At 45.6% G+C, this 26981-nt stretch overlaps 2 protein-coding genes and 1 long non-coding RNA gene across 4 annotated transcripts; 2 read left to right on the top strand and 1 right to left on the bottom strand.

Annotated features, from left to right (window-relative positions):
- Positions 1 to 4388: 4388 nt before the first annotated feature.
- Positions 4389 to 20162, bottom strand: LOC309704331 (uncharacterized protein). 2 transcript variants are annotated; one of them, XM_082529415.1, is made up of 8 exons: positions 19669 to 20162; positions 18647 to 18798; positions 17140 to 17340; positions 15100 to 15278; positions 10756 to 10956; positions 8568 to 8768; positions 6436 to 6636; positions 4389 to 4568 (listed from the first exon to the last, which is right to left on the bottom strand). In XM_082529415.1, the coding sequence occupies exons 4-8, from the start codon at positions 15268 to 15270 to the stop codon at positions 4557 to 4559; spliced, it is 786 nt and encodes a 261-aa protein (XP_082385541.1). In that variant the 5' UTR covers positions 15271 to 15278; positions 17140 to 17340; positions 18647 to 18798; positions 19669 to 20162; the 3' UTR covers positions 4389 to 4556. The 2 variants fall into 2 exon arrangements, with proteins under 2 accessions (XP_082385541.1, XP_082385540.1); XM_082529414.1 differs by lacking the exons at positions 18647 to 18798; positions 19669 to 20162 and adding an exon at positions 18307 to 18572.
- Positions 19189 to 21371, top strand: LOC309705628 (nanos homolog 3-like; the record flags this gene model as incomplete). The annotated part of the gene is made up of 3 exons (XM_082531540.1): positions 19189 to 19204; positions 19604 to 19697; positions 20150 to 21371. The coding sequence occupies 3 exons, from the start codon at positions 19189 to 19191 to the stop codon at positions 20841 to 20843; spliced, it is 804 nt and encodes a 267-aa protein (XP_082387666.1). The 3' UTR covers positions 20844 to 21371.
- Positions 21372 to 22533: 1162 nt separating this feature from the next.
- On the top strand, positions 22534 to 25410 carry LOC309704332. Its single transcript, XR_014276192.1, has 3 exons — positions 22534 to 22951; positions 23686 to 23746; positions 24233 to 25410. It is a non-coding gene; the product is annotated as an uncharacterized lncRNA (long non-coding RNA).
- The last annotated feature ends 1571 nt before the right edge of the window (positions 25411 to 26981 follow it).

Below are 26981 nucleotides of genomic sequence, written 5' to 3'. Positions count from 1 at the left end.
TTTAAAAGACCAGCTCAATGAAGCTAACAAATACTAAAAACCCACAGGATGACATTTATATTAAAATTCTCTTCATCCTGGGTGGTCCTAAGGTCAGCTAGTTTTTCATCCTTAAAAGTATCCAGCCCGCTCCCAAGTGCATCCATTTTAACTAACCTATGCCTCCACATGACTATGTGATATGATTTTTTTCATTGGCAGCAGTGTTACTTTAAACTACGCCGCCTCAAATCAAGCCTCACTTTTTACTGATATATTAAAATGAATGGGGATCTGTGCAGTCACATGAAGTATTTACTCCTATGTGGACCGCATTGGCCCAGTTTGGGCCATTTCTCATCATCTCCCCAATGTACTGCCTGTTTCGGCTGTAGCTATATATCCTGTCATGTGGAGTGGATGTCCCTGTCGAGCCAGGCCAGATAAAAAGAACAAAGTTAAAAGAGACCAATAAGACCAAAAAATCTCTTCAATAAAGCGATCTATTTAAAACACAATCCACTTAATCCCACCCTCATTATTTTCCTTCCCTCCCTTAGGGGGGGTTAGGGTTAGGGTTAGGGTTAGGGGTTAGGGTTAGGGGTTAGGGTTAGGGTTAGGGTTAGGGGGTTAGGATGAGTGTTAGGGGTTAGGGGTTAGGGTAGGGTTAGGGTCAGGGTTAGGGTTAGGGGTTAGGGTTAGGGTTAGGGTTAGGGGGGGTTAGGGTTAGGTTAGGGGGTAATAGCCAGAGCTTGACGGAATAAAATGGAATAACTGGGAAAGTAAGTGTCGTAGAGGGATGAAAGTGGTGTCTACGGGGGGGTTTCGGGGTGCTCCGGACACCCTGGTGAAGACCCCATGTCGATAGCACCAACGGTTCTGGACTTGGTGTAAATGGGTCCAAATTTGACGGAATAAAAAGGTCAAAGTGGCAGATAGGAGTGTCCGATCGGGCCGATTCCACCACCACTGTACTCAGCAGGCCCTGCCGGGTCGTTCGACACGCAGCATGGCAGGGATCGGTGACATAACATGTAGCAGTTTCCCTTCACAGAAGCGTCTGCAGCAGGTGGGTGGAGGAGGAGGCAGCAGAACCAGGCCTTTGGAGCACTGTGTCATCTCCTGGTCCTGATGCTTTGAATCTCCCTCTCTGTCTGTCTGTCTGTCTGTCTGTCACACACACACACACACACACACAGAAGCTGGTCAAGTGCTGTGCAACTGGGATTGCACCTGTCGTCCACAGGAGGGCGCCTAGCTGGGAAGTCCAGTACATTCCATATTAAAGTTGTTGCAAGTGCATTTTTTGTGTAAAAGACAGACACACACACACACACACACACACACACACACACACAGTAAGGTCTGAAGTGCAAAATTTGAATTACATTCCTTTGTATCTCTCCCTCTCTCTCTCTCTCTCTCTCTCTCTCTCTCTCTGTCTCTCTCTCTCTCTCTCTGTCAACACACACACACACACACACACACTCACACACACCAAAGCACACAGACAGAAGCTGGTCACAACTGCTGTGCAACTGGGATTGAACCAGGGGGGCTCCCTCTGCTGGCTCAATGCGGTACAAAGTGTCAGAAGCTGTTAGATATCTGCTTTTGACAATCAATTGCACCTGTCATCCACAGGAGGGCGCCTAGCTGGGAAGTCCAGTACATTCCATATTAAAGTTGTTGCAAGTGCATTTTTTGTGTAAAAGACAGACACACACACACACACACACACACACACACTGTAAGGTCTGAAGTGCAAAATTTGAATTACATTCCTTTGTATCTCTCCCTCTCTCTCTCTCTCTCTCTCTCTCTCTGTCTCTCTCTCTCTCTCTCTCTCTGTCAACACACACACACACACACACACACACACACACACACACACACACACACACACTGTAAGGTCTGAAGTGCAAAATTTGAATTACATTCCTTTGTATCTCTCCCTCTCTCTCTCTCTCTCTGTCTCTCTCTCTCTCTCTCTGTCAACACACACACACACACACACACGCACACACACACGCTCAATGGAGTATAAAATAAAGACCGGGGCAGTTCTCTCACTGGAGTCTCTTAGAGTGGAGGCTGCCCTTGCTAGCAAGAAGTTCTGTGTGTTTCTCTTCTCTGAGTCTTTACTGAAGAAGTGTTTTATAACATTTTCCTTAACAACTGACATGTGTTTTTTGTGTAAAAGAGAGAGAGACACACACACACACACACACACACACACACACACACACACACACACACACTCACACTCAGCGGCTCAGAGATGAGGGAAAAACAACAGAAATCAGGATAGATTTTAATGTCAGGAGATGCCCTGTGATGCTGGGGCCATTGTGTAAGATTGGAATGTGTACCAGTGGCTGGTGGGTGGTCCTTGAAGGTCCCAGGAGGAGGCGGCGAGGAGGCAGCGGGTGGCTGGGCTTCGGCCTTGGCCCAGGAACGTCATTTATTCTGCGTGGTGCCGCGTGTGCCCTGTGCAGCTTCGATGTGTGCGGCTGACGCTCTGTGGTTCCTGTTCCTGTCATAAAAGGCCCTGTACAAGGGGATAAGAAATGCATCATTGGTTACCAAAATAAAACAGTGTCTTTCTGCCTGTGTCATTCTGTTTGGTTTCTTTGAGCGTTTGTTTCTTAAATACACAGCAAGTGTCACTCTCTCTCTCTCTCTCTCTGTCACACACACACACACACACACACACCAAAGCACACACACCAAAGCGCGCACACACACACACACACACACACACACCAAAGCGCGCACACACACACACACACAGACACAGACACTGTGAGGTTTGCAGTGCAAAATTTGAATTTTAGTGCATGGTGATTTGTCTCCCTCCAGTGGCCCACGGCAGGTATGATGAGGCTTAAATGATAGGTTATGGGGAAAAAGCCAGGAGAGGATGGGACAAAAGTGGAATAACTGAAAAAGTAAGAGGTGTAGAGGGCTGATGTTGGTGTCTAGGTGGGGGTTTTGGTGGGTGCCGGACGCTGTGGCGAAGAGGCCACGCCGATGGCTTCTTCGGTTCTGGAGATATGGCGAATCGGACCAAAAAGGATGGGACAAAACGGTCCCAGTCGGAGAAAGGAAGGTGCAGAGGGCCTGGGTCCACCACCACTGTACTCAGCAGGCCCTGCCGGGTCGTTCGACACGCAGCATGGCAGGGATCGGTGACATAACATGTAGCAGTTTCCCTTCACAGAAGCGTCTGCAGCAGGTGGGTGGAGGAGGAGGCAGCAGAACCAGGCCTTTGGAGCACTGTGTCATCTCCTGGTCCTGATGCTTTGAATCTCCCTCTCTGTCTGTCTGTCTGTCTGTCTGTCACACACACACACACACACACACACACACACACACACACAGAAGCTGGTCAAGTGCTGTGCAACTGGGATTGCACCTGTCGTCCACAGGAGGGCGCCTAGCTGGGAAGTCCAGTACATTCCATATTAAAGTTGTTGCAAGTGCATTTTTTGTGTAAAAGACAGACACACACACACACACACACACACACACACACACACACACACACACAGTAAGGTCTGAAGTGCAAAATTTGAATTACATTCCTTTGTATCTCTCCCTCTCTCTCTCTCTCTCTCTCTCTCTCTCTCTCTCTCTCTCTCTGTCAACACACACACACACACACACACTCACACACACCAAAGCACACAGACAGAAGCTGGTCACAACTGCTGTGCAACTGGGATTGAACCAGGGGGGCTCCCTCTGCTGGCTCAATGCGGTACAAAGTGTCAGAAGCTGTTAGATATCTGCTTTTGACAATCAATTGCACCTGTCATCCACAGGAGGGCGCCTAGCTGGGAAGTCCAGTACATTCCATATTAAAGTTGTTGCAAGTGCATTTTTTGTGTAAAAGACAGACACACACACACACACACACACACACACACACACACTGTAAGGTCTGAAGTGCAAAATTTGAATTACATTCCTTTGTATCTCTCCCTCTCTCTCTCTCTCTCTCTCTCTCTGTCTCTCTCTCTCTCTCTCTCTCTCTGTCAACACACACACACACACACACACACACACACACACACACTCAATGGAGTATAAAATAAAGACCGGGGCAGTTCTCTCACTGGAGTCTCTTAGAGTGGAGGCTGCCCTTGCTAGCAAGAAGTTCTGTGTGTTTCTCTTCTCTGAGTCTTTACTGAAGAAGTGTTTTATAACATTTTCCTTAACAACTGACATGTGTTTTTTGTGTAAAAGAGAGAGAGACACACACACACACACACACACACACACACACACACACACTCACACTCAGCGGCTCAGAGATGAGGGAAAAACAACAGAAATCAGGATAGATTTTAATGTCAGGAGATGCCCTGTGATGCTGGGGCCATTGTGTAAGATTGGAATGTGTACCAGTGGCTGGTGGGTGGTCCTTGAAGGTCCCGGGAGGAGGCGGCGAGGAGGCAGCGGGTGGCTGGGCTTCGGCCTTGGCCCAGGAACGTCATTTATTCTGCGTGGTGCCGCGTGTGCCCTGTGCAGCTTCGATGTGTGCGGCTGACGCTCTGTGGTTCCTGTTCCTGTCATAAAAGGCCCTGTACAAGGGGATAAGAAATGCATCATTGGTTACCAAAATAAAACAGTGTCTTTCTGCCTGTGTCATTCTGTTTGGTTTCTTTGAGCGTTTGTTTCTTAAATACACAGCAAGTGTCACTCTCTCTCTCTCTCTCTCTGTCACACACACACACACACACCAAAGCACACACACCAAAGCGCGCACACACACACACACACACACACACACCAAAGCGCGCACACACACACACACACACACACACACACACAGACACAGACACTGTGAGGTTTGCAGTGCAAAATTTGAATTTTAGTGCATGGTGATTTGTCTCCCTCCAGTGGCCCACGGCAGGTATGATGAGGCTTAAATGATAGGTTATGGGGAAAAAGCCAGGAGAGGATGGGACAAAAGTGGAATAACTGAAAAAGTAAGAGGTGTAGAGGGCTGATGTTGGTGTCTAGGTGGGGGTTTTGGTGGGTGCCGGACGCTGTGGCGAAGAGGCCACGCCGATGGCTTCTTCGGTTCTGGAGATATGGCGAATCGGACCAAAAAGGATGGGACAAAACGGTCCCAGTCGGAGAAAGGAAGGTGCAGAGGGCCTGGGTCCACCACCACTGTACTCAGCAGGCCCTGCCGGGTCGTTCGACACGCAGCATGGCAGGGATCGGTGACATAACATGTAGCAGTTTCCCTTCACAGAAGCGTCTGCAGCAGGTGGGTGGAGGAGGAGGCAGCAGAACCAGGCCTTTGGAGCACTGTGTCATCTCCTGGTCCTGATGCTTTGAATCTCCCTCTCTGTCTGTCTGTCTGTCTGTCTGTCACACACACACACACACACACACACACACACACACAGAAGCTGGTCAAGTGCTGTGCAACTGGGATTGCACCTGTCGTCCACAGGAGGGCGCCTAGCTGGGAAGTCCAGTACATTCCATATTAAAGTTGTTGCAAGTGCATTTTTTGTGTAAAAGACAGACACACACACACACACACACACACACACACACACACACACACACACACACAGAGTAAGGTCTGAAGTGCAAAATTTGAATTACATTCCTTTGTATCTCTCCCTCTCTCTCTCTGTCTCTCTCTCTCTCTCTCTGTCTCTCTCTCTCTCTCTCTGTCAACACACACACACACACACACACTCACACACACCAAAGCACACAGACAGAAGCTGGTCACAACTGCTGTGCAACTGGGATTGAACCAGGGGGGCTCCCTCTGCTGGCTCAATGCGGTACAAAGTGTCAGAAGCTGTTAGATATCTGCTTTTGACAATCAATTGCACCTGTCATCCACAGGAGGGCGCCTAGCTGGGAAGTCCAGTACATTCCATATTAAAGTTGTTGCAAGTGCATTTTTTGTGTAAAAGACAGACACACACACACACACACACACACACACACACACACTGTAAGGTCTGAAGTGCAAAATTTGAATTACATTCCTTTGTATCTCTCCCTCTCTCTCTCTCTCTCTCTCTCTCTGTCTCTCTCTCTCTCTCTCTCTCTCTGTCAACACACACACACACACACACACACACACACACACTCAATGGAGTATAAAATAAAGACCGGGGCAGTTCTCTCACTGGAGTCTCTTAGAGTGGAGGCTGCCCTTGCTAGCAAGAAGTTCTGTGTGTTTCTCTTCTCTGAGTCTTTACTGAAGAAGTGTTTTATAACATTTTCCTTAACAACTGACATGTGTTTTTTGTGTAAAAGAGAGAGAGACACACACACACACACACACACACACACACACACACACACTCAGCGGCTCAGAGATGAGGGAAAAACAACAGAAATCAGGATAGATTTTAATGTCAGGAGATGCCCTGTGATGCTGGGGCCATTGTGTAAGATTGGAATGTGTACCAGTGGCTGGTGGGTGGTCCTTGAAGGTCCCGGGAGGAGGCGGCGAGGAGGCAGCGGGTGGCTGGGCTTGAGCTGTGGATCAGGGACGTCATTAATTCTGCCTGGTGCTGCGTGTGCCCTGTGCAGCTTGGATGTCTGCCGCTGACGCTCTGTGGTTCCTGTTCTGCTGATCTCCTGGTCCACACACGGCTTCAGGGTGTACTGTACAAGGGGAGAAGAAATGCATCATTGGTTACCAAAATAAAACAGTGTCTTTCTGCCTGTGTCATTCTGTTTGGTTTCTTTGAGCGTTTGTTTCTTAAATACACAGCAAGTGTCACTCTCTCTCTCTCTCTGTCACACACACACACACACACACACACACACACACACACACACACACACACACACACACACACAGACACTGTGAGGTCTGCAGTTCAAAATTTGAATCTCAGAGCTTGGTGTTTTTGTCTCCCTCCAGTGGACAAATGCAGGTATGATGAGGGTTGGTTAGGTTAGGGGGTAATAGCCAGAGCTTGACGGAATAAAATGGAATAACTGGGAAAGTAAGTGTCGTAGAGGGATGAAAGTGGTGTCTACGGGGGGGTTTCGGGGTGCTCCGGACACCCTGGTGAAGACCCCATGTCGATAGCACCAACGGTTCTGGACTTGGTGTAAATGGGTCCAAATTTGACGGAATAAAAAGGTCAAAGTGGCAGATAGGAGTGTCCGATCGGGCCGATTCCACCACCACTGTACTCAGCAGGCCCTGCCGGGTCGTTCGACACGCAGCATGGCAGGGATCGGTGACATAACATGTAGCAGTTTCCCTTCACAGAAGCGTCTGCAGCAGGTGGGTGGAGGAGGAGGCAGCAGAACCAGGCCTTTGGAGCACTGTGTCATCTCCTGGTCCTGATGCTTTGAATCTCCCTCTCTGTCTGTCTGTCTGTCTGTCTGTCACACACACACACACACACACAGAAGCTGGTCAAGTGCTGTGCAACTGGGATTGCACCTGTCGTCCACAGGAGGGCGCCTAGCTGGGAAGTCCAGTACATTCCATATTAAAGTTGTTGCAAGTGCATTTTTTGTGTAAAAGACAGACACACACACACACACACACACACACACACACACACACAGTAAGGTCTGAAGTGCAAAATTTGAATTACATTCCTTTGTATCTCTCCCTCTCTCTCTCTCTCTCTCTCTCTCTCTCTCTCTGTCTCTCTCTCTCTCTCTCTGTCAACACACACACACACACACACACACTCACACACACCAAAGCACACAGACAGAAGCTGGTCACAACTGCTGTGCAACTGGGATTGAACCAGGGGGGCTCCCTCTGCTGGCTCAATGCGGTACAAAGTGTCAGAAGCTGTTAGATATCTGCTTTTGACAATCAATTGCACCTGTCATCCACAGGAGGGCGCCTAGCTGGGAAGTCCAGTACATTCCATATTAAAGTTGTTGCAAGTGCATTTTTTGTGTAAAAGACAGACACACACACACACACACACACACACACACACTGTAAGGTCTGAAGTGCAAAATTTGAATTACATTCCTTTGTATCTCTCCCTCTCTCTCTCTCTCTCTCTCTCTCTCTGTCTCTCTCTCTCTCTCTCTCTCTCTGTCAACACACACACACACACACACACACACACACACACACACACACACACACACACACTGTAAGGTCTGAAGTGCAAAATTTGAATTACATTCCTTTGTATCTCTCCCTCTCTCTCTCTGTCTCTCTCTCTCTCTCTCTGTCAACACACACACACACACACACACGCACACACACACGCTCAATGGAGTATAAAATAAAGACCGGGGCAGTTCTCTCACTGGAGTCTCTTAGAGTGGAGGCTGCCCTTGCTAGCAAGAAGTTCTGTGTGTTTCTCTTCTCTGAGTCTTTACTGAAGAAGTGTTTTATAACATTTTCCTTAACAACTGACATGTGTTTTTTGTGTAAAAGAGAGAGAGACACACACACACACACACACACACACACACACACACACACACACTCACACTCAGCGGCTCAGAGATGAGGGAAAAACAACAGAAATCAGGATAGATTTTAATGTCAGGAGATGCCCTGTGATGCTGGGGCCATTGTGTAAGATTGGAATGTGTACCAGTGGCTGGTGGGTGGTCCTTGAAGGTCCCGGGAGGAGGCGGCGAGGAGGCAGCGGGTGGCTGGGCTTCGGCCTTGGCCCAGGAACGTCATTTATTCTGCGTGGTGCCGCGTGTGCCCTGTGCAGCTTCGATGTCTGCCGCTGACGCTCTGTGGTTCCTGTTCTGCTGATCTCCTGGTCCACACACGGCTTCAGGGTGTACTGTACAAGGGGAGAAGAAATGCATCATTGGTTACCAAAATAAAACAGTGTCTTTCTGCCTGTGTCATTCTGTTTGGTTTCTTTGAGCGTTTGTTTCTTAAATACACAGCAAGTGTCACTCTCTCTCTCTCTCTGTCACACACACACACACACACACACACACACACACACACACACACACACACACACACACACACACACACACACACACACACACACACACACACACACACACACACACAGACACTGTGAGGTCTGCAGTTCAAAATTTGAATCTCAGAGCTTGGTGTTTTTGTCTCCCTCCAGTGGACAAATGCAGGTATGATGAGGGTTGGTTAGGTTAGGGGGTAATAGCCAGAGCTTGACGGAATAAAATGGAATAACTGGGAAAGTAAGTGTCGTAGAGGGATGAAAGTGGTGTCTACGGGGGGGTTTCGGGGTGCTCCGGACACCCTGGTGAAGACCCCATGTCGATAGCACCAACGGTTCTGGACTTGGTGTAAATGGGTCCAAATTTGACGGAATAAAAAGGTCAAAGTGGCAGATAGGAGTGTCCGATCGGGCCGATTCCACCACCACTGTACTCAGCAGGCCCTGCCGGGTCGTTCGACACGCAGCATGGCAGGGATCGGTGACATAACATGTAGCAGTTTCCCTTCACAGAAGCGTCTGCAGCAGGTGGGTGGAGGAGGAGGCAGCAGAACCAGGCCTTTGGAGCACTGTGTCATCTCCTGGTCCTGATGCTTTGAATCTCCCTCTCTGTCTGTCTGTCTGTCTGTCTGTCACACACACACACACACACACAGAAGCTGGTCAAGTGCTGTGCAACTGGGATTGCACCTGTCGTCCACAGGAGGGCGCCTAGCTGGGAAGTCCAGTACATTCCATATTAAAGTTGTTGCAAGTGCATTTTTTGTGTAAAAGACAGACACACACACACACACACACACACACACACACACACACAGTAAGGTCTGAAGTGCAAAATTTGAATTACATTCCTTTGTATCTCTCCCTCTCTCTCTCTCTCTCTCTCTCTCTCTCTCTCTGTCTCTCTCTCTCTCTCTCTGTCAACACACACACACACACACACACACACTCACACACACCAAAGCACACAGACAGAAGCTGGTCACAACTGCTGTGCAACTGGGATTGAACCAGGGGGGCTCCCTCTGCTGGCTCAATGCGGTACAAAGTGTCAGAAGCTGTTAGATATCTGCTTTTGACAATCAATTGCACCTGTCATCCACAGGAGGGCGCCTAGCTGGGAAGTCCAGTACATTCCATATTAAAGTTGTTGCAAGTGCATTTTTTGTGTAAAAGACAGACACACACACACACACACACACACACACACACACTGTAAGGTCTGAAGTGCAAAATTTGAATTACATTCCTTTGTATCTCTCCCTCTCTCTCTCTCTCTCTCTCTCTCTCTGTCTCTCTCTCTCTCTCTCTCTCTCTGTCAACACACACACACACACACACACACACACACACACACACACACACACACACACACACACTGTAAGGTCTGAAGTGCAAAATTTGAATTACATTCCTTTGTATCTCTCCCTCTCTCTCTCTCTCTCTGTCTCTCTCTCTCTCTCTCTGTCAACACACACACACACACACACACGCACACACACACGCTCAATGGAGTATAAAATAAAGACCGGGGCAGTTCTCTCACTGGAGTCTCTTAGAGTGGAGGCTGCCCTTGCTAGCAAGAAGTTCTGTGTGTTTCTCTTCTCTGAGTCTTTACTGAAGAAGTGTTTTATAACATTTTCCTTAACAACTGACATGTGTTTTTTGTGTAAAAGAGAGAGAGACACACACACACACACACACACACACACACACACACACACACTCACACTCACAGGCTCAGAGATGAGGGAAAAACAACAGAAATCAGGATAGATTTTAATGTCAGGAGATGCCCTGTGATGCTGGGGCCATTGTGTAAGATTGGAATGTGTACCAGTGGCTGGTGGGTGGTCCTTGAAGGTCCCGGGAGGAGGCGGCGAGGAGGCAGCGGGTGGCTGGGCTTGAGCTGTGGATCAGGGACGTCATTAATTCTGCCTGGTGCTGCGTGTGCCCTGTGCAGCTTGGATGTCTGCCGCTGACGCTCTGTGGTTCCTGTTCTGCTGATCTCCTGGTCCACACACGGCTTCAGGGTGTACTGTACAAGGGGAGAAGAAATGCATCATTGGTTACCAAAATAAAACAGTGTCTTTCTGCCTGTGTCATTCTGTTTGGTTTCTTTGAGCGTTTGTTTCTTAAATACACAGCAAGTGTCACTCTCTCTCTCTCTCTGTCACACACACACACACACACACACACACACACACACACACACACACACACACACACACACACACACACAGACACTGTGAGGTCTGCAGTTCAAAATTTGAATCTCAGAGCTTGGTGTTTTTGTCTCCCTCCAGTGGACAAATGCAGGTATGATGAGGGTTGGTTAGGTTAGGTTAGGGGGTAATAGCCAGAGCTTGACGGAATAAAATGGAATAACTGGGAAAGTAAGTGTCGTAGAGGGATGAAAGTGGTGTCTACGGGGGGGTTTCGGGGTGCTCCGGACACCCTGGTGAAGACCCCATGTCGATAGCACCAACGGTTCTGGACTTGGTGTAAATGGGTCCAAATTTGACGGAATAAAAAGGTCAAAGTGGCAGATAGGAGTGTCCGATCGGGCCGATTCCACCACCACTGTACTCAGCAGGCCCTGCCGGGTCGTTCGACACGCAGCATGGCAGGGATCGGTGACATAACATGTAGCAGTTTCCCTTCACAGAAGCGTCTGCAGCAGGTGGGTGGAGGAGGAGGCAGCAGAACCAGGCCTTTGGAGCACTGTGTCATCTCCTGGTCCTGATGCTTTGAATCTCCCTCTCTGTCTGTCTGTCTGTCTGTCTGTCACACACACACACACACACACACAGAAGCTGGTCAAGTGCTGTGCAACTGGGATTGCACCTGTCGTCCACAGGAGGGCGCCTAGCTGGGAAGTCCAGTACATTCCATATTAAAGTTGTTGCAAGTGCATTTTTTGTGTAAAAGACAGACACACACACACACACACACACACACACACACACACAGTAAGGTCTGAAGTGCAAAATTTGAATTACATTCCTTTGTATCTCTCCCTCTCTCTCTCTCTCTCTCTCTCTCTCTCTCTCTGTCTCTCTCTCTCTCTCTCTGTCAACACACACACACACACACACACACTCACACACACCAAAGCACACAGACAGAAGCTGGTCACAACTGCTGTGCAACTGGGATTGAACCAGGGGGGCTCCCTCTGCTGGCTCAATGCGGTACAAAGTGTCAGAAGCTGTTAGATATCTGCTTTTGACAATCAATTGCACCTGTCATCCACAGGAGGGCGCCTAGCTGGGAAGTCCAGTACATTCCATATTAAAGTTGTTGCAAGTGCATTTTTTGTGTAAAAGACAGACACACACACACACACACACACACACACACTGTAAGGTCTGAAGTGCAAAATTTGAATTACATTCCTTTGTATCTCTCCCTCTCTCTCTCTCTCTCTCTCTCTCTCTGTCTCTCTCTCTCTCTCTCTCTCTGTCAACACACACACACACACACACACACACACACACACACACACACACACACACACACACACTGTAAGGTCTGAAGTGCAAAATTTGAATTACATTCCTTTGTATCTCTCCCTCTCTCTCTCTCTCTCTGTCTCTCTCTCTCTCTCTCTGTCAACACACACACACACACACACACGCACACACACACGCTCAATGGAGTATAAAATAAAGACCGGGGCAGTTCTCTCACTGGAGTCTCTTAGAGTGGAGGCTGCCCTTGCTAGCAAGAAGTTCTGTGTGTTTCTCTTCTCTGAGTCTTTACTGAAGAAGTGTTTTATAACATTTTCCTTAACAACTGACATGTGTTTTTTGTGTAAAAGAGAGAGAGACACACACACACACACACACACACACACACACACACACACACACACTCACACTCAGCGGCTCAGAGATGAGGGAAAAACAACAGAAATCAGGATAGATTTTAATGTCAGGAGATGCCCTGTGATGCTGGGGCCATTGTGTAAGATTGGAATGTGTACCAGTGGCTGGTGGGTGGTCCTTGAAGGTCCCAGGAGGAGGCGGCGAGGAGGCAGCGGGTGGCTGGGCTTCGGCCTTGGCCCAGGAACGTCATTTATTCTGCGTGGTGCCGCGTGTGCCCTGTGCAGCTTCGATGTGTGCGGCTGACGCTCTGTGGTTCCTGTTCCTGTCATAAAAGGCCCTGTACAAGGGGATAAGAAATGCATCATTGGTTACCAAAATAAAACAGTGTCTTTCTGCCTGTGTCATTCTGTTTGGTTTCTTTGAGCGTTTGTTTCTTAAATACACAGCAAGTGTCACTCTCTCTCTCTCTCTCTCTGTCACACACACACACACACACACACACCAAAGCACACACACCAAAGCGCGCACACACACACACACACACACACACACCAAAGCGCGCACACACACACACACACAGACACAGACACTGTGAGGTTTGCAGTGCAAAATTTGAATTTTAGTGCATGGTGATTTGTCTCCCTCCAGTGGCCCACGGCAGGTATGATGAGGCTTAAATGATAGGTTATGGGGAAAAAGCCAGGAGAGGATGGGACAAAAGTGGAATAACTGAAAAAGTAAGAGGTGTAGAGGGCTGATGTTGGTGTCTAGGTGGGGGTTTTGGTGGGTGCCGGACGCTGTGGCGAAGAGGCCACGCCGATGGCTTCTTCGGTTCTGGAGATATGGCGAATCGGACCAAAAAGGATGGGACAAAACGGTCCCAGTCGGAGAAAGGAAGGTGCAGAGGGCCTGGGTCCACCACCACTGTACTCAGCAGGCCCTGCCGGGTCGTTCGACACGCAGCATGGCAGGGATCGGTGACATAACATGTAGCAGTTTCCCTTCACAGAAGCGTCTGCAGCAGGTGGGTGGAGGAGGAGGCAGCAGAACCAGGCCTTTGGAGCACTGTGTCATCTCCTGGTCCTGATGCTTTGAATCTCCCTCTCTGTCTGTCTGTCTGTCTGTCTGTCACACACACACACACACACACACACACACACACACACACACACAGAAGCTGGTCAAGTGCTGTGCAACTGGGATTGCACCTGTCGTCCACAGGAGGGCGCCTAGCTGGGAAGTCCAGTACATTCCATATTAAAGTTGTTGCAAGTGCATTTTTTGTGTAAAAGACAGACACACACACACACACACACACACACACACACACACACACACACACAGTAAGGTCTGAAGTGCAAAATTTGAATTACATTCCTTTGTATCTCTCCCTCTCTCTCTCTCTCTCTCTCTCTCTCTCTCTCTCTCTCTCTCTGTCAACACACACACACACACACACACTCACACACACCAAAGCACACAGACAGAAGCTGGTCACAACTGCTGTGCAACTGGGATTGAACCAGGGGGGCTCCCTCTGCTGGCTCAATGCGGTACAAAGTGTCAGAAGCTGTTAGATATCTGCTTTTGACAATCAATTGCACCTGTCATCCACAGGAGGGCGCCTAGCTGGGAAGTCCAGTACATTCCATATTAAAGTTGTTGCAAGTGCATTTTTTGTGTAAAAGACAGACACACACACACACACACACACACACACACACACACTGTAAGGTCTGAAGTGCAAAATTTGAATTACATTCCTTTGTATCTCTCCCTCTCTCTCTCTCTCTCTCTCTCTCTCTGTCTCTCTCTCTCTCTCTCTCTCTCTGTCAACACACACACACACACACACACACACACACACTGTAAGGTCTGAAGTGCAAAATTTGAATTACATTCCTTTGTATCTCTCCCTCTCTCTCTCTCTCTCTCTCTCTCTGTCTCTCTCTCTCTCTCTCTCTCTCTGTCAACACACACACACACACACACACACACACACACACACACTCAATGGAGTATAAAATAAAGACCGGGGCAGTTCTCTCACTGGAGTCTCTTAGAGTGGAGGCTGCCCTTGCTAGCAAGAAGTTCTGTGTGTTTCTCTTCTCTGAGTCTTTACTGAAGAAGTGTTTTATAACATTTTCCTTAACAACTGACATGTGTTTTTTGTGTAAAAGAGAGAGAGACACACACACACACACACACACACACACACACACACACACACACACACACACTCACACTCAGCGGCTCAGAGATGAGGGAAAAACAACAGAAATCAGGATAGATTTTAATGTCAGGAGATGCCCTGTGATGCTGGGGCCATTGTGTAAGATTGGAATGTGTACCAGTGGCTGGTGGGTGGTCCTTGAAGGTCCCGGGAGGAGGCGGCGAGGAGGCAGCGGGTGGCTGGGCTTCGGCCTTGGCCCAGGAACGTCATTTATTCTGCGTGGTGCCGCGTGTGCCCTGTGCAGCTTCGATGTGTGCGGCTGACGCTCTGTGGTTCCTGTTCCTGTCATAAAAGGCCCTGTACAAGGGGATAAGAAATGCATCATTGGTTACCAAAATAAAACAGTGTCTTTCTGCCTGTGTCATTCTGTTTGGTTTCTTTGAGCGTTTGTTTCTTAAATACACAGCAAGTGTCACTCTCTCTCTCTCTCTCTCTGTCACACACACACACACACACCAAAGCACACACACCAAAGCGCGCACACACACACACACACACACACACACCAAAGCGCGCACACACACACACACACACACACACACACACAGACACAGACACTGTGAGGTTTGCAGTGCAAAATTTGAATTTTAGTGCATGGTGATTTGTCTCCCTCCAGTGGCCCACGGCAGGTATGATGAGGCTTAAATGATAGGTTATGGGGAAAAAGCCAGGAGAGGATGGGACAAAAGTGGAATAACTGAAAAAGTAAGAGGTGTAGAGGGCTGATGTTGGTGTCTAGGTGGGGGTTTTGGTGGGTGCCGGACGCTGTGGCGAAGAGGCCACGCCGATGGCTTCTTCGGTTCTGGAGATATGGCGAATCGGACCAAAAAGGATGGGACAAAACGGTCCCAGTCGGAGAAAGGAAGGTGCAGAGGGCCTGGGTCCACCACCACTGTACTCAGCAGGCCCTGCCGGGTCGTTCGACACGCAGCATGGCAGGGATCGGTGACATAACATGTAGCAGTTTCCCTTCACAGAAGCGTCTGCAGCAGGTGGGTGGAGGAGGAGGCAGCAGAACCAGGCCTTTGGAGCACTGTGTCATCTCCTGGTCCTGATGCTTTGAATCTCCCTCTCTGTCTGTCTGTCTGTCTGTCTGTCACACACACACACACACACACAGAAGCTGGTCAAGTGCTGTGCAACTGGGATTGCACCTGTCGTCCACAGGAGGGCGCCTAGCTGGGAAGTCCAGTACATTCCATATTAAAGTTGTTGCAAGTGCATTTTTTGTGTAAAAGACAGACACACACACACACACACACACACACACACACACACACACACACACAGTAAGGTCTGAAGTGCAAAATTTGAATTACATTCCTTTGTATCTCTCCCTCTCTCTCTCTCTCTCTCTCTCTCTCTCTCTCTCTCTGTCAACACACACACACACACACACACTCACACACACCAAAGCACACAGACAGAAGCTGGTCACAACTGCTGTGCAACTGGGATTGAACCAGGGGGGCTCCCTCTGCTGGCTCAATGCGGTACAAAGTGTCAGAAGCTGTTAGATATCTGCTTTTGACAATCAATTGCACCTGTCATCCACAGGAGGGCGCCTAGCTGGGAAGTCCAGTACATTCCATATTAAAGTTGTTGCAAGTGCATTTTTTGTGTAAAAGACAGACACACACACACACACACACACACACACACACACACTGTAAGGTCTGAAGTGCAAAATTTGAATTACATTCCTTTGTATCTCTCCCTCTCTCTCTCTCTCTCTCTCTCTCTGTCTCTCTCTCTCTCTCTCTCTCTCTGTCAACACACACACACACACACACACACACACACACACACACTCAATGGAGTATAAAATAAAGACCGGGGCAGTTCTCTCACTGGAGTCTCTTAGAGTGGAGGCTGCCCTTGCTAGCAAGAAGTTCTGTGTGTTTCTCTTCTCTGAGTCTTTACTGAAGAAGTGTTTTATAACATTTTCCTTAACAACTGACATGTGTTTTTTGTGTAAAAGAGAGAGAGACACACACACACACACACACACACACACACACACACACACACACACACACACACACACTCACACTCAGCGGCTCAGAGATGAGGGAAAAACAACAGAAATCAGGATAGATTTTAATGTCAGGAGATGCCCTGTGATGCTGGGGCCATTGTGTAAGATTGGAATGTGTACCAGTGGCTGGTGGGTGGTCCTTGAAGGTCCCGGGAGGAGGCGGCGAGGAGGCAGCGGGTGGCTGGGCTTGAGCTGTGGATCAGGGACGTCATTAATTCTGCCTGGTGCTGCGTGTGCCCTGTGCAGCTTGGATGTCTGCCGCTGACGCTCTGTGGTTCCTGTTCTGCTGATCTCCTGGTCCACACACGGCTTCAGGGTGCACTGTACAAGCGGAGAAGAAATGCATCATTGGTTACCAAAATAAAACAGTGTCTTTCTGCCTGTGTCATTCTGTTTGGTTTCTTTGAGCGTTTGTTTCTTAAATACACAGCAAGTGTCACTCTCTCTCTCTCTGTCACACACACACACACACACACACCAAAGCACACACACCAAAGCACACACACACACACACACACACACACACACACACACACACACACACACTGTGTATCATCACTGATTTCTATAATCCACATAATCCAGATTCGATTTGGTGCAATTTTTACTCAGAAAGTGAGAGATCTTATAATTCTGATCATTTATCAGTACTGACACTAAACTTTATCAGAGATGTGACCATCACAGCACATGCCGTTGTGTCAAAGTAACTGAGAATAAAAAAATAAAAAAATAAAAACATAAAGGAGATTTTCCTGGCATGGATTTTATAGCAGATAACCTTAAAAATATTCTGCAATTATACCTAATTTGAAAAAGTTTACATTTCTTCAGTATTAAACAGCAGAAATTAAGCTTTATTATCCGACGTCATTTACAAAGGAAAGAAAAGACAGCGGCCGCCAGCGCTGTAAACAACGGTAGACTGATGGGTAATAAGCGAATGAGTAATGCAGAAAACACATGTTTGAGATGGGAAACTTTTCTTGAAGTTTCTCTCACAGTTCACGCACAGCTGTGGGTTTTATCGTGTTGGAAGCAAAACAGCAAAAGTAAGAAGGAATTAAGGATGATATTAGCCCCCACGCCGACTAAGCTAATTCTGATGCGTCGGTCCGCTCTGTTTACGTCTTCGTGTGGAATGCGTTTCCTGCTCTCATTTGCTGGTTGTTGTTGAAATAGTTTTGTGAGCTTTAACCTGAGATTCTGGCGTTTCTGGTAAAACACATTTATATTCATTCAATTCAGGATTTAATGAATCGATATCGCTTCATTCAAGCTACTCACCCGTCTCTATCCACCTCCACGTCCAGCTCGACCACGGACAGAGGTCCCGCCCCGACTATCTCTGATTGGTTTAGACCACGAAGGGGAATGACGTGTGTCTGTTGTTGAACACATGGACGTCTGTCGCTTGGCGAGCGATCGGGTGGTTTAGCGAGTGTCAGCCTCTTAAGTTTAAGACAAGCCCGGCTGCTTTTTAAGCGACGCGGCGCTAGCTACCCAGCTAGCTCAGTACACAGGAACTACTTCCGGTAGTTATACAAAATAAAAGCGTCCCCCCGCCGTTGATATATACCTTGGCTTTACATTAATTGTGAGAAAACAAAACAAACAAATAACTCACCGTTGAGTCGATTGTGAGGTAGTGTAAAGACGAATGAATCGGCTGGGTTATTGCACGCTGTCAACTGGTCTGTAGTGTAGGATTTGTCGATATCTGACAAGTATGCCAACCACAGGGACACAGCGGCCGCCTCCATTACTCCCGACATACCACTAGAGTGAGCCAGCACACCACAAATGAAGTTTTCTTGTTCTCCATTCATTTCAATGGGAAAAAACTTGCATTAAAATATTCATATTTAAAAAACTATAGAAGTAATAAACACCAAAAGTCATAGCAACTCATTCCAGCTCCAGCCGCACACAATGATATATCATATGTGAACCTTGTCTCAAAACTGTGGGGCGAGTTAAGGTCCAAAATAAACACCAAAAGTCATAGCAATTAGATGGAGTCATTGCTTTGGCAATGACTCCATCTAATGGTTAAATTTCTGAACTGCAGGCTCAGTAAGTAAGTAAGTAAGTAAACTTTATTTATTAAGCGCTTTTCACAGACAGACATTCACAAAGCAGCAGTGATGAGACGCAGGTCTTGCGTCCATGACTGCCCTCGCGAGTTAAAGACAGCTGCAGTGTTTGTGTTTTCTAACTCAGGTGTCTCAGCTGAAGAACTGCGGGGTGATTTTAAGAAATCCCCTGTCAATTGGTTATGAGCAAAAATTGTTTCTATAAAAAAAAAAAACAAAAAAAAAAAAAAACCAGTTTCAACCGTAACGTGAAGTACACATTTTATTATTTTTTTCCTTTTAGTGAAAGGAAACAGCCGTCGCCGGTATGCTAGTGCGCACGCTCCACCCCCTCCTACGCCTCTTTCCCCCCTTCTTTTTGCTTTGTAAATAAACAGAAATGTGACTTTTGCTTCATAAACAGTTTGACAAACAAGTGGTGCCTGCAGGGTGTATATTCATGGTATAACCGGCATAAACACAGCCTCACTTCGTGTGTGATTGTGCAGGAAATACAACTGTGCGCTCAGCTTCGAAAAAGGACCGCATCTATCCATTTATCCTCATACCTCACCTCTATGTATGTGCTCTCTTTGAGCGCAGGTGCGGCTCTTTGCTGTGACACATCTCTAATGTAGTCTAGACGCTCCGGCGCCAGGGGTCATCGGGTGACACACACACACACACACACACAAACAACAAGTAACACAACATGGACCATGAACTCTGCGTGACTCAACTATACCAAGACAGTTCACCTATTACGAGCCTTTAAAGTAAGCTTATTGCTAAATAGTCTTGATATTTAATCAACAGGTAAGGTAACACCTGATTCTGTTCACATGGACGGAGTTTTTTCAGTGCTAAATAGTCTGCACATCCCGGCTCTTATTATTTATTTTGCTGCGTTATTTTGCAAAATTATCTAATCTAAAAATAAACTACATAAATGAGTGCGATGCAATATTTTGCTCTTGGTGTTTTCAGTCCTTTATGTCCATCTTATGTGTCCTTTTTTTCTGTTATCAATCAACCAACCGATCATTCGATTAAAGGCCTGTCAACGGGCTTCGTAAAGGTTCTTTTAAGGTCACCAGAAAGCTACATAAAAGACTGCACCTGCACCTGCACCAAAGTTCTTTTTTTTTTCTCTCTATCTCCGAACATTGTTGCATTTTAAAACCTTCTTCAGTGAGCTATAAATATGAGGCGCTCCAAACACACTCTCAGTTTTACTTCTGCCAAAAAATGACCACAATGCCGAGACAACTGGAGGTCCAGAACTCGATCCTCACTGGTGGGGACAGCTTTAACATGTGGCACGACTACATGAATCTGAGCCAAGTGTTCGAGAAACTGTGCAGCAACCGTGAGGTTGATAACCGAGACACCGAGCGTCCAAAGAAGGGACAAGCGCCCCCTTGGAGTAAGGTCCACACTTCCACTCGGGGGAAGAAATCCTCCAAAAACTCATCACAGTCCAGTCCGACCAGCAGCGCGTCGGACACCAGCAGCAGCGCCTCATCCTCGGACTACTGCCGCTTATGCAAGCAGAACGGGGAGACTCCGAGGGTGTACCTATCTCACAAGCTCAAATCAGACGACGGGATAGTTTTCTGCCCCGTCCTCCGGAACTACACTTGCCCGATCTGCGAAGCCACCGGTGACAGCGCTCACACACGCAAGTACTGCCCGCAGATGAAGTGCGAGGCTGCTGGGAGGATGCAGACGGTAGGCAAGTTCTGGTAGCTGCTGAAAACTGAAGCTGCGAGAAACTGTACATATTTACCGAACTGTTTGGGGTATGTGTTCGTGTTGGCAGAGACCGTTTCAGTTCCAAAGACTGTTTCAAGTTTGACTGTCAAACACTCCGCTGCAGTCTGCAGCAAGGAGCTCTCATCCAGCACATCTGTGGAGCCCCGAGCCGGGGTGAGCGCTCTCAAACCTCGGAAAAAATTAAACTCTTTAAAGTCCTCGAGTGTTTATTGTTGTTGTTATTGTTGTTGTTGTTGTTTAATATGATACAATTTCGGGGGTACTTCATAGGTCACAAGTGAAACACTAAAGTGGCTAACCTTTCTGTGGAATTAAATAGATTTCTAAAAATGTGCCCATAGTGTCAGTGCGCGAGTCTTTTAGTTAAAATGCAAATGCTATATTATCCCTCATGTCAGACAGATTATTCGACAAAAACGTCAGTATTTTGTCTTTTTTTTTTTTTTTTTTTGGTATTATAGAAAATTTTTAACTCACATGCAACTATTCCACTTGAAGTTACAGATGTACCTGAACTCACCAGAGAACATGCGTCATAAAAAAATAATTAAATTAAATTAAAAGTAACACTTCAAGGCAAAAGTGAAACGATTATGTGAAGTGAGAAATTGAATTAAGGTTCAATAGTTTTAGTTTCAAAATAGAGGGGCTGGGGAAATACAGTATACAAGGTCAAAACAGAGTTTGTACAAGTTTGTACAAAGACAGCTGCAGTGTTTGTGTTTTCTAACTCAGGTGTCTCAGCTGAAGAACTGCGGGGTGATTTTAAGAAATCCCCTGTCAATTGGTTATGAGCAAAAATTGTTTCTATAAAATAAAAATAAAAAAAAACACAAAAAAAACCCCAGTTTCAACCGTAACGTGAAGTACACATTTTATTATTTTTTTCCTTTTAGTGAAAGGAAACAGCCGTCGCCGGTATGCTAGTGCGCACGCTCCACCCCCTCCTACGCCTCTTTCCCCCCCTTCTTTTTGCTTTGTAAATAAACAGAAATGTGACTTTTGCTTCATAAACAGTTTGACAAACAAGTGGTGCCTGCAGGGTGTATATTCATGGTATAACCGGCATAAACACAGCCTCACTTCGTGTGTGATTGTGCAGGAAATACAACTGTGCGCTCAGCTTCGAAAAAGGACCGCATCTATCCATTTATCCTCATACCTCACCTCTATGTATGTGCTCTCTTTGAGCGCAGGTGCGGCTCTTTGCTGTGACACATCTCTAATGTAGTCTAGACGCTCCGGCGCCAGGGGTCATCGGGTGACACACACACACACACACAAACAACAAGTAACACAACATGGACCATGAACTCTGCGTGACTCAACTATACCAAGACAGTTCACCTATTACGAGCCTTTAAAGTAAGCTTATTGCTAAATAGTCTTGATATTTAATCAACAGGTAAGGTAACACCTGATTCTGTTCACATGGACGGAGTTTTTTCAGTGCTAAATAGTCTGCACATCCCGGCTCTTATTATTTATTTTGCTGCGTTATTTTGCAAAATTATCTAATCTAAAAATAAACTACATAAATGAGTGCGATGCAATATTTTGCTCTTGGTGTTTTCAGTCCTTTATGTCCATCTTATGTGTCATTTTTTTCTGTTATCAATCAACCAACCGATCATTCGATTAAAGGCCTGTCAACGGGCTTCGTAAAGGTTCTTTTAAGGTCACCAGAAAGCTACATAAAGACTGCACCTGCACCTGCACCAAAGTTCTTTTTTTTTTCTCTCTATCTCCGAACATTGTTGCATTTTAAAACCTTCTTCAGTGAGCTATAAATAGGTCACAAGTGAAACACTAAAGTGGCTAACCTTTCTGTGGAATTAAATAGATTTCTAAAAATGTGCCCATAGTGTCAGTACAGGATTGTGAACATCGCAACGCAAAGTTTTTGATTTCTCTCAAAACATATATTTCTTTTCATGTTGAACAGATAATATCTTTAATTTGAGTCAAAGTGATTTGCACTTGAACACGCCCACCAGAAATAGACCGGGACCCATTTTTATTCTGCATGGCTGCTGGAAACATCATGTCACATCTTTGATTAATTTCATCTGAAAATAAACGTAAGTAAAGCCAAGTGTGTTACAAAAGCTTTTATAATTTGTATTGCCAAAATCGCAGAAAATAACCCCATTTAAGCTGGGTCGACAGCCACCCCTAATTTTTGCATGATTGTAGCTGCTAGCTATAAGCTAGCTAGCTATCCTGCGCAACGTTAGAACTGGTTACCAGAAACCGACCATCACAGTCGGGAATACAAGTTAGTATACTGGTAAAACACGGCTTTTTGCCTAACTAGCTAGCGTTACCACGATGCATCGGTGGTGGATAAAGCTAGCTAGCATAAGTTCATAGTTCATAACATTCATAGTATAACTCCGTGCTCCGCTTCGTTTGAATTTTTCTGGTGAGCTCGCGGTTTCTAGACACAAGCTTGTGTTTGTGCGCGCACGTTTGTCTCTCTTCATATAAATATCTGTGTGTTATGTGTGTGTACACCGAGCGCAAAAGATAATTATTAATGTGCATGATTTAGAGACAGAAATAACAAGCCAGCATATAAGATCAATGACATAAGACTAATTCCTTTAATTGACTTTCAGGCGCGGCTCGGAAAAATGTGCATTTTCTGAAGAAATTTTAATTTTAACAGCAAAAAATTGACCCTATGCCAAACTTAGTCGCTAATGGCTGGTCTGTAGACTGTTTGGTATGTCATGTTACGTATTTCTTGGTTTTTCTATGTAATGTGTTTTATAGAGAAGTAACATTATTCTTTTTTTCTGTATGCTTTCAGAACCACAGATCGCTCCATCCATTCCATGGCTGAAGCATACATTTTCATTTAATCTGAACAGGTATCATTTTGCATTTACACTGCACATCCTTTTTAAACATTTCATAATAATCTAGACTCTCCCTCATTATCCTCTCATTCACCTTGCTGATGTGTTGAGGACTTGATAAAAGAATACATGGTATGTCCATATCTGTTCTGTCTCTACATGAGATGCAGTCTCTTGATGTAAATTTGACAACTCTGCTATTAAATGCAGTGATTAATGTAGGACAGCAACGATTAATCAACTCATCAAGTTAATATCTTAGGGTTCTGTATTGTTTTCTTTTTTTTTTCTTGGGCTTTGTGGAACATTTATGAAAATGTTCCACCATTGATTTAATTTAATGATTATGCAATTCACAATCTGATTAGTCAAATAATTGTTCTAATAGTCTGTGACCAAACAACTATCAAAATAGTAGTTTATTATGGTCAAAGATTTATCAGGTGTGCCAGACTTCAGTTCTTCACTTGTACATTTTGTTCCATATTTTACCTCAAGATATCCCAGAAAGATGAAGCTGAGGAAGAGCTGCAGAGTACCACCATGGCACTCTTCGTCTTCAGGGACAACTCAAGCCTCCTACATCAGCCTCGAGACATCGGGATAATCATTGATGGTGTGGAAGTCCTGAATGAGTTGCCTTCTGTGGCAGCTGGAGTGGCAATGGTCTTTGGACTCTGTTATGCTCTTAATATGGAATATCCACGAGGATTCAGGTTCACCTTTGAGGCTCTTCAAAAGATTATGATGGAGCTTGACTTTAACAAGATGACCTCTAAGATTCGCAAACTTAATTGTGAACTTAACACTGCACAGTAGTGTGTTTGCATGCATGTGTGCATGTGTATGTGCACATGCATGTGCATGTGTGCTTGGTTATTTTGCTTGGTTGGCCTGCAGTGGTATTCTACATTCAAAATTTATAAGAACACCCATTTGAAAGGGAGATTTAAGTTGATTTCATTGATACATGTGTAGATTTTTTTTTTTTTTACATTGTACAGGCACAGTGCACATATAAACATTTTTGAGTACTTGCAAATTGGTTTAAAAAGAGTTTTTATAATGGTTTTATGCCAGTTCTTTTAGACAGGTTGCAGGTTTTATACTGGTTTTCAAAAGATTGCAGGTTTTATACTGGTTTTCAAAAGATTGCAGGTTTTATAAAACAAACATTTCTCTAATCATTTCTGCTGTAGCACTAAATCTGTATATTACTAATCCTCTCTATTGATTATAGTTAAAATGGTTTGGAACAATAAATAATTTTGAAATAATTGGTTGGCCAACTGTCTTGTTTTTTATAGGAAATGCAGAGCATTTTTGAACTGAAATGAAATGTAAAAAATATAGTTTGAATATATGTAAATCAATTACCTGGCTTCAACACAAACATATTAGTTCATGTTAATTTGGTTCGATGTGAATACATTAGGTTGGTTAAATTTCAATATATTAGCTTGGTTCAATAATTAAAATATGGTTCTATGTAAAAAAATCAATTTGGATCAATGCAAAATTTAAAGTTTCAGTCAAGTCTAGTAATATTGTTTATATCAACATAAAAGTATCAGGTCATATCAAGTGACTCAATTTGGATTCTATAAAGCCAAATATTTTGGATGTGACAACTGGACATCATTTTTTTTAATTTGAATAGGGTTATTTTTTTTACAGTGTAGTTTATTTCTCACAGTTTTTTAAAAATTCTCTTGCTTTATGGTTCTTAGCGCTGTTACCAGTCTTTGCATTTATCATCGTTTTTTCTCTTTTTTCTTTCATGTTACACAAACATGATTACATATTGCATATGAATCAAGGTTGCGCAGAGGTGGTTGCATTTCCCAGACAATCATGCAAAATATATACATTTCTTTTTTAAAAAATGACATGGTGCGACAGGACTGTAGCACAGTAATACAGCAACATCAGAGGCAAATTCCATTCAAGTTTTGCAAGCCTAGCTTTGAACTTTATTTAAATAAACGGCAGTGACTCGTTATGACAAGGATCATTCTTAATCTCACTCAAACCATGCTGAACGGCTCTAACCCAATTAGGAACATAGGGTTGTTGTTTTTTTTGTTTTTTTTAAAAAGAAAAGAAAAACATAACTGAACACAACAGTATGTCAGTGCAGTGACTAATCAGGCAGTACAGTTTCAGGAACCGTTTTAACTGAGGCAGGATGGCATTTTGGTTTTTAAATGGGCATTTAAAACCTGAAATAATCCTAAAGGCTTAGACAAAAAGGTGACATTTGTTTTCGAAATTGAGGTGATGGGCATCTTAGTCGCTGTCACTCCTCTCTCCTCTCTGGAGCAGCCTCTTTCCACTGGAGGGCACGGGAACCTCATGCTTCACTGAGACCTTTGACTTGCTTTTGCTGTCCTTGTCAAGCAGCTCCAAACCGTCATTGATCTTCTTCAACATCTCGTAACGCTCACGCCCACGAACAGGGAGGAGAAAAACCTCCTTGTCGTCCCCCTCAGCACTGGAGGTACATTTGGACTTCTTTGTGGATGTGGTGTCAGGAGGTGGTGCGCTCTTTCGTTTTTTCGCCTCTTTGGTGCCGCTCTCCTTCTTCTGTTTATTGTCCTCCTGTAGCTGTAACAAAGAGGGACGAAATAACAAAAAAGAGAAACATATTTGTCAAGTAATTTTACCCCCCCCCCCCCCCCCCCCCCAAAAGTGGCATTTAACATGATGATATTCTACTGCCTTCTGGGGGAGGGAAGGAACAGCGGTTTTTCTTTTGAGTTTATATTCAAGTTTTCTCCTTCTTGCCCCCTCTGGTGTACAATTTCTTCCTTTTTCCTGTTTAAAAAGAGTTCACATATTTTGTCATTTGACTGTAAGCAGTGCAAGGAGGAGATGCTCGCTTTTTGCATGACAGTCTGCCACTTCAGTCTTCCCTTTCTTTATAAGGCTGGAAAATACTTCAGACCCCTCCTCAGGCAGTAAGGGGCCTGAGGTGGGGTCTGAACTGTGGGTGGTATGAGGAGAGAAGGGGGACAGGACTGGATAGTGGCTTAAAGTTAGGATTTGGTTTGATTAGGTGAGCCGGTTTTTGGTTGTGTCTGCTTATGATTTGAAACAGGTCTGAAATGAGAGAAAGAGGAGTTTGTTCCTGGGGAATTATAAGACAGTGGTGTCCCGTTTTCCTTCTCATTAATCATATGAGAAGAATGAAGGCGTTTTAAAGATTTTTGAGTTGAGGTTTGTCCTTCTGCAGCTATCAGTTTTC

Source organism: Aulonocara stuartgranti, assembly GCF_965226115.1.
Source record: "Aulonocara stuartgranti genome assembly, chromosome: 4".
NCBI classification, from domain to species: Eukaryota; Metazoa; Chordata; class Actinopteri; order Cichliformes; family Cichlidae; genus Aulonocara; species Aulonocara stuartgranti.
Note: the sequence above shows the minus strand (reverse complement) of the source record. Positions and strands in the feature narration are given on the sequence as shown.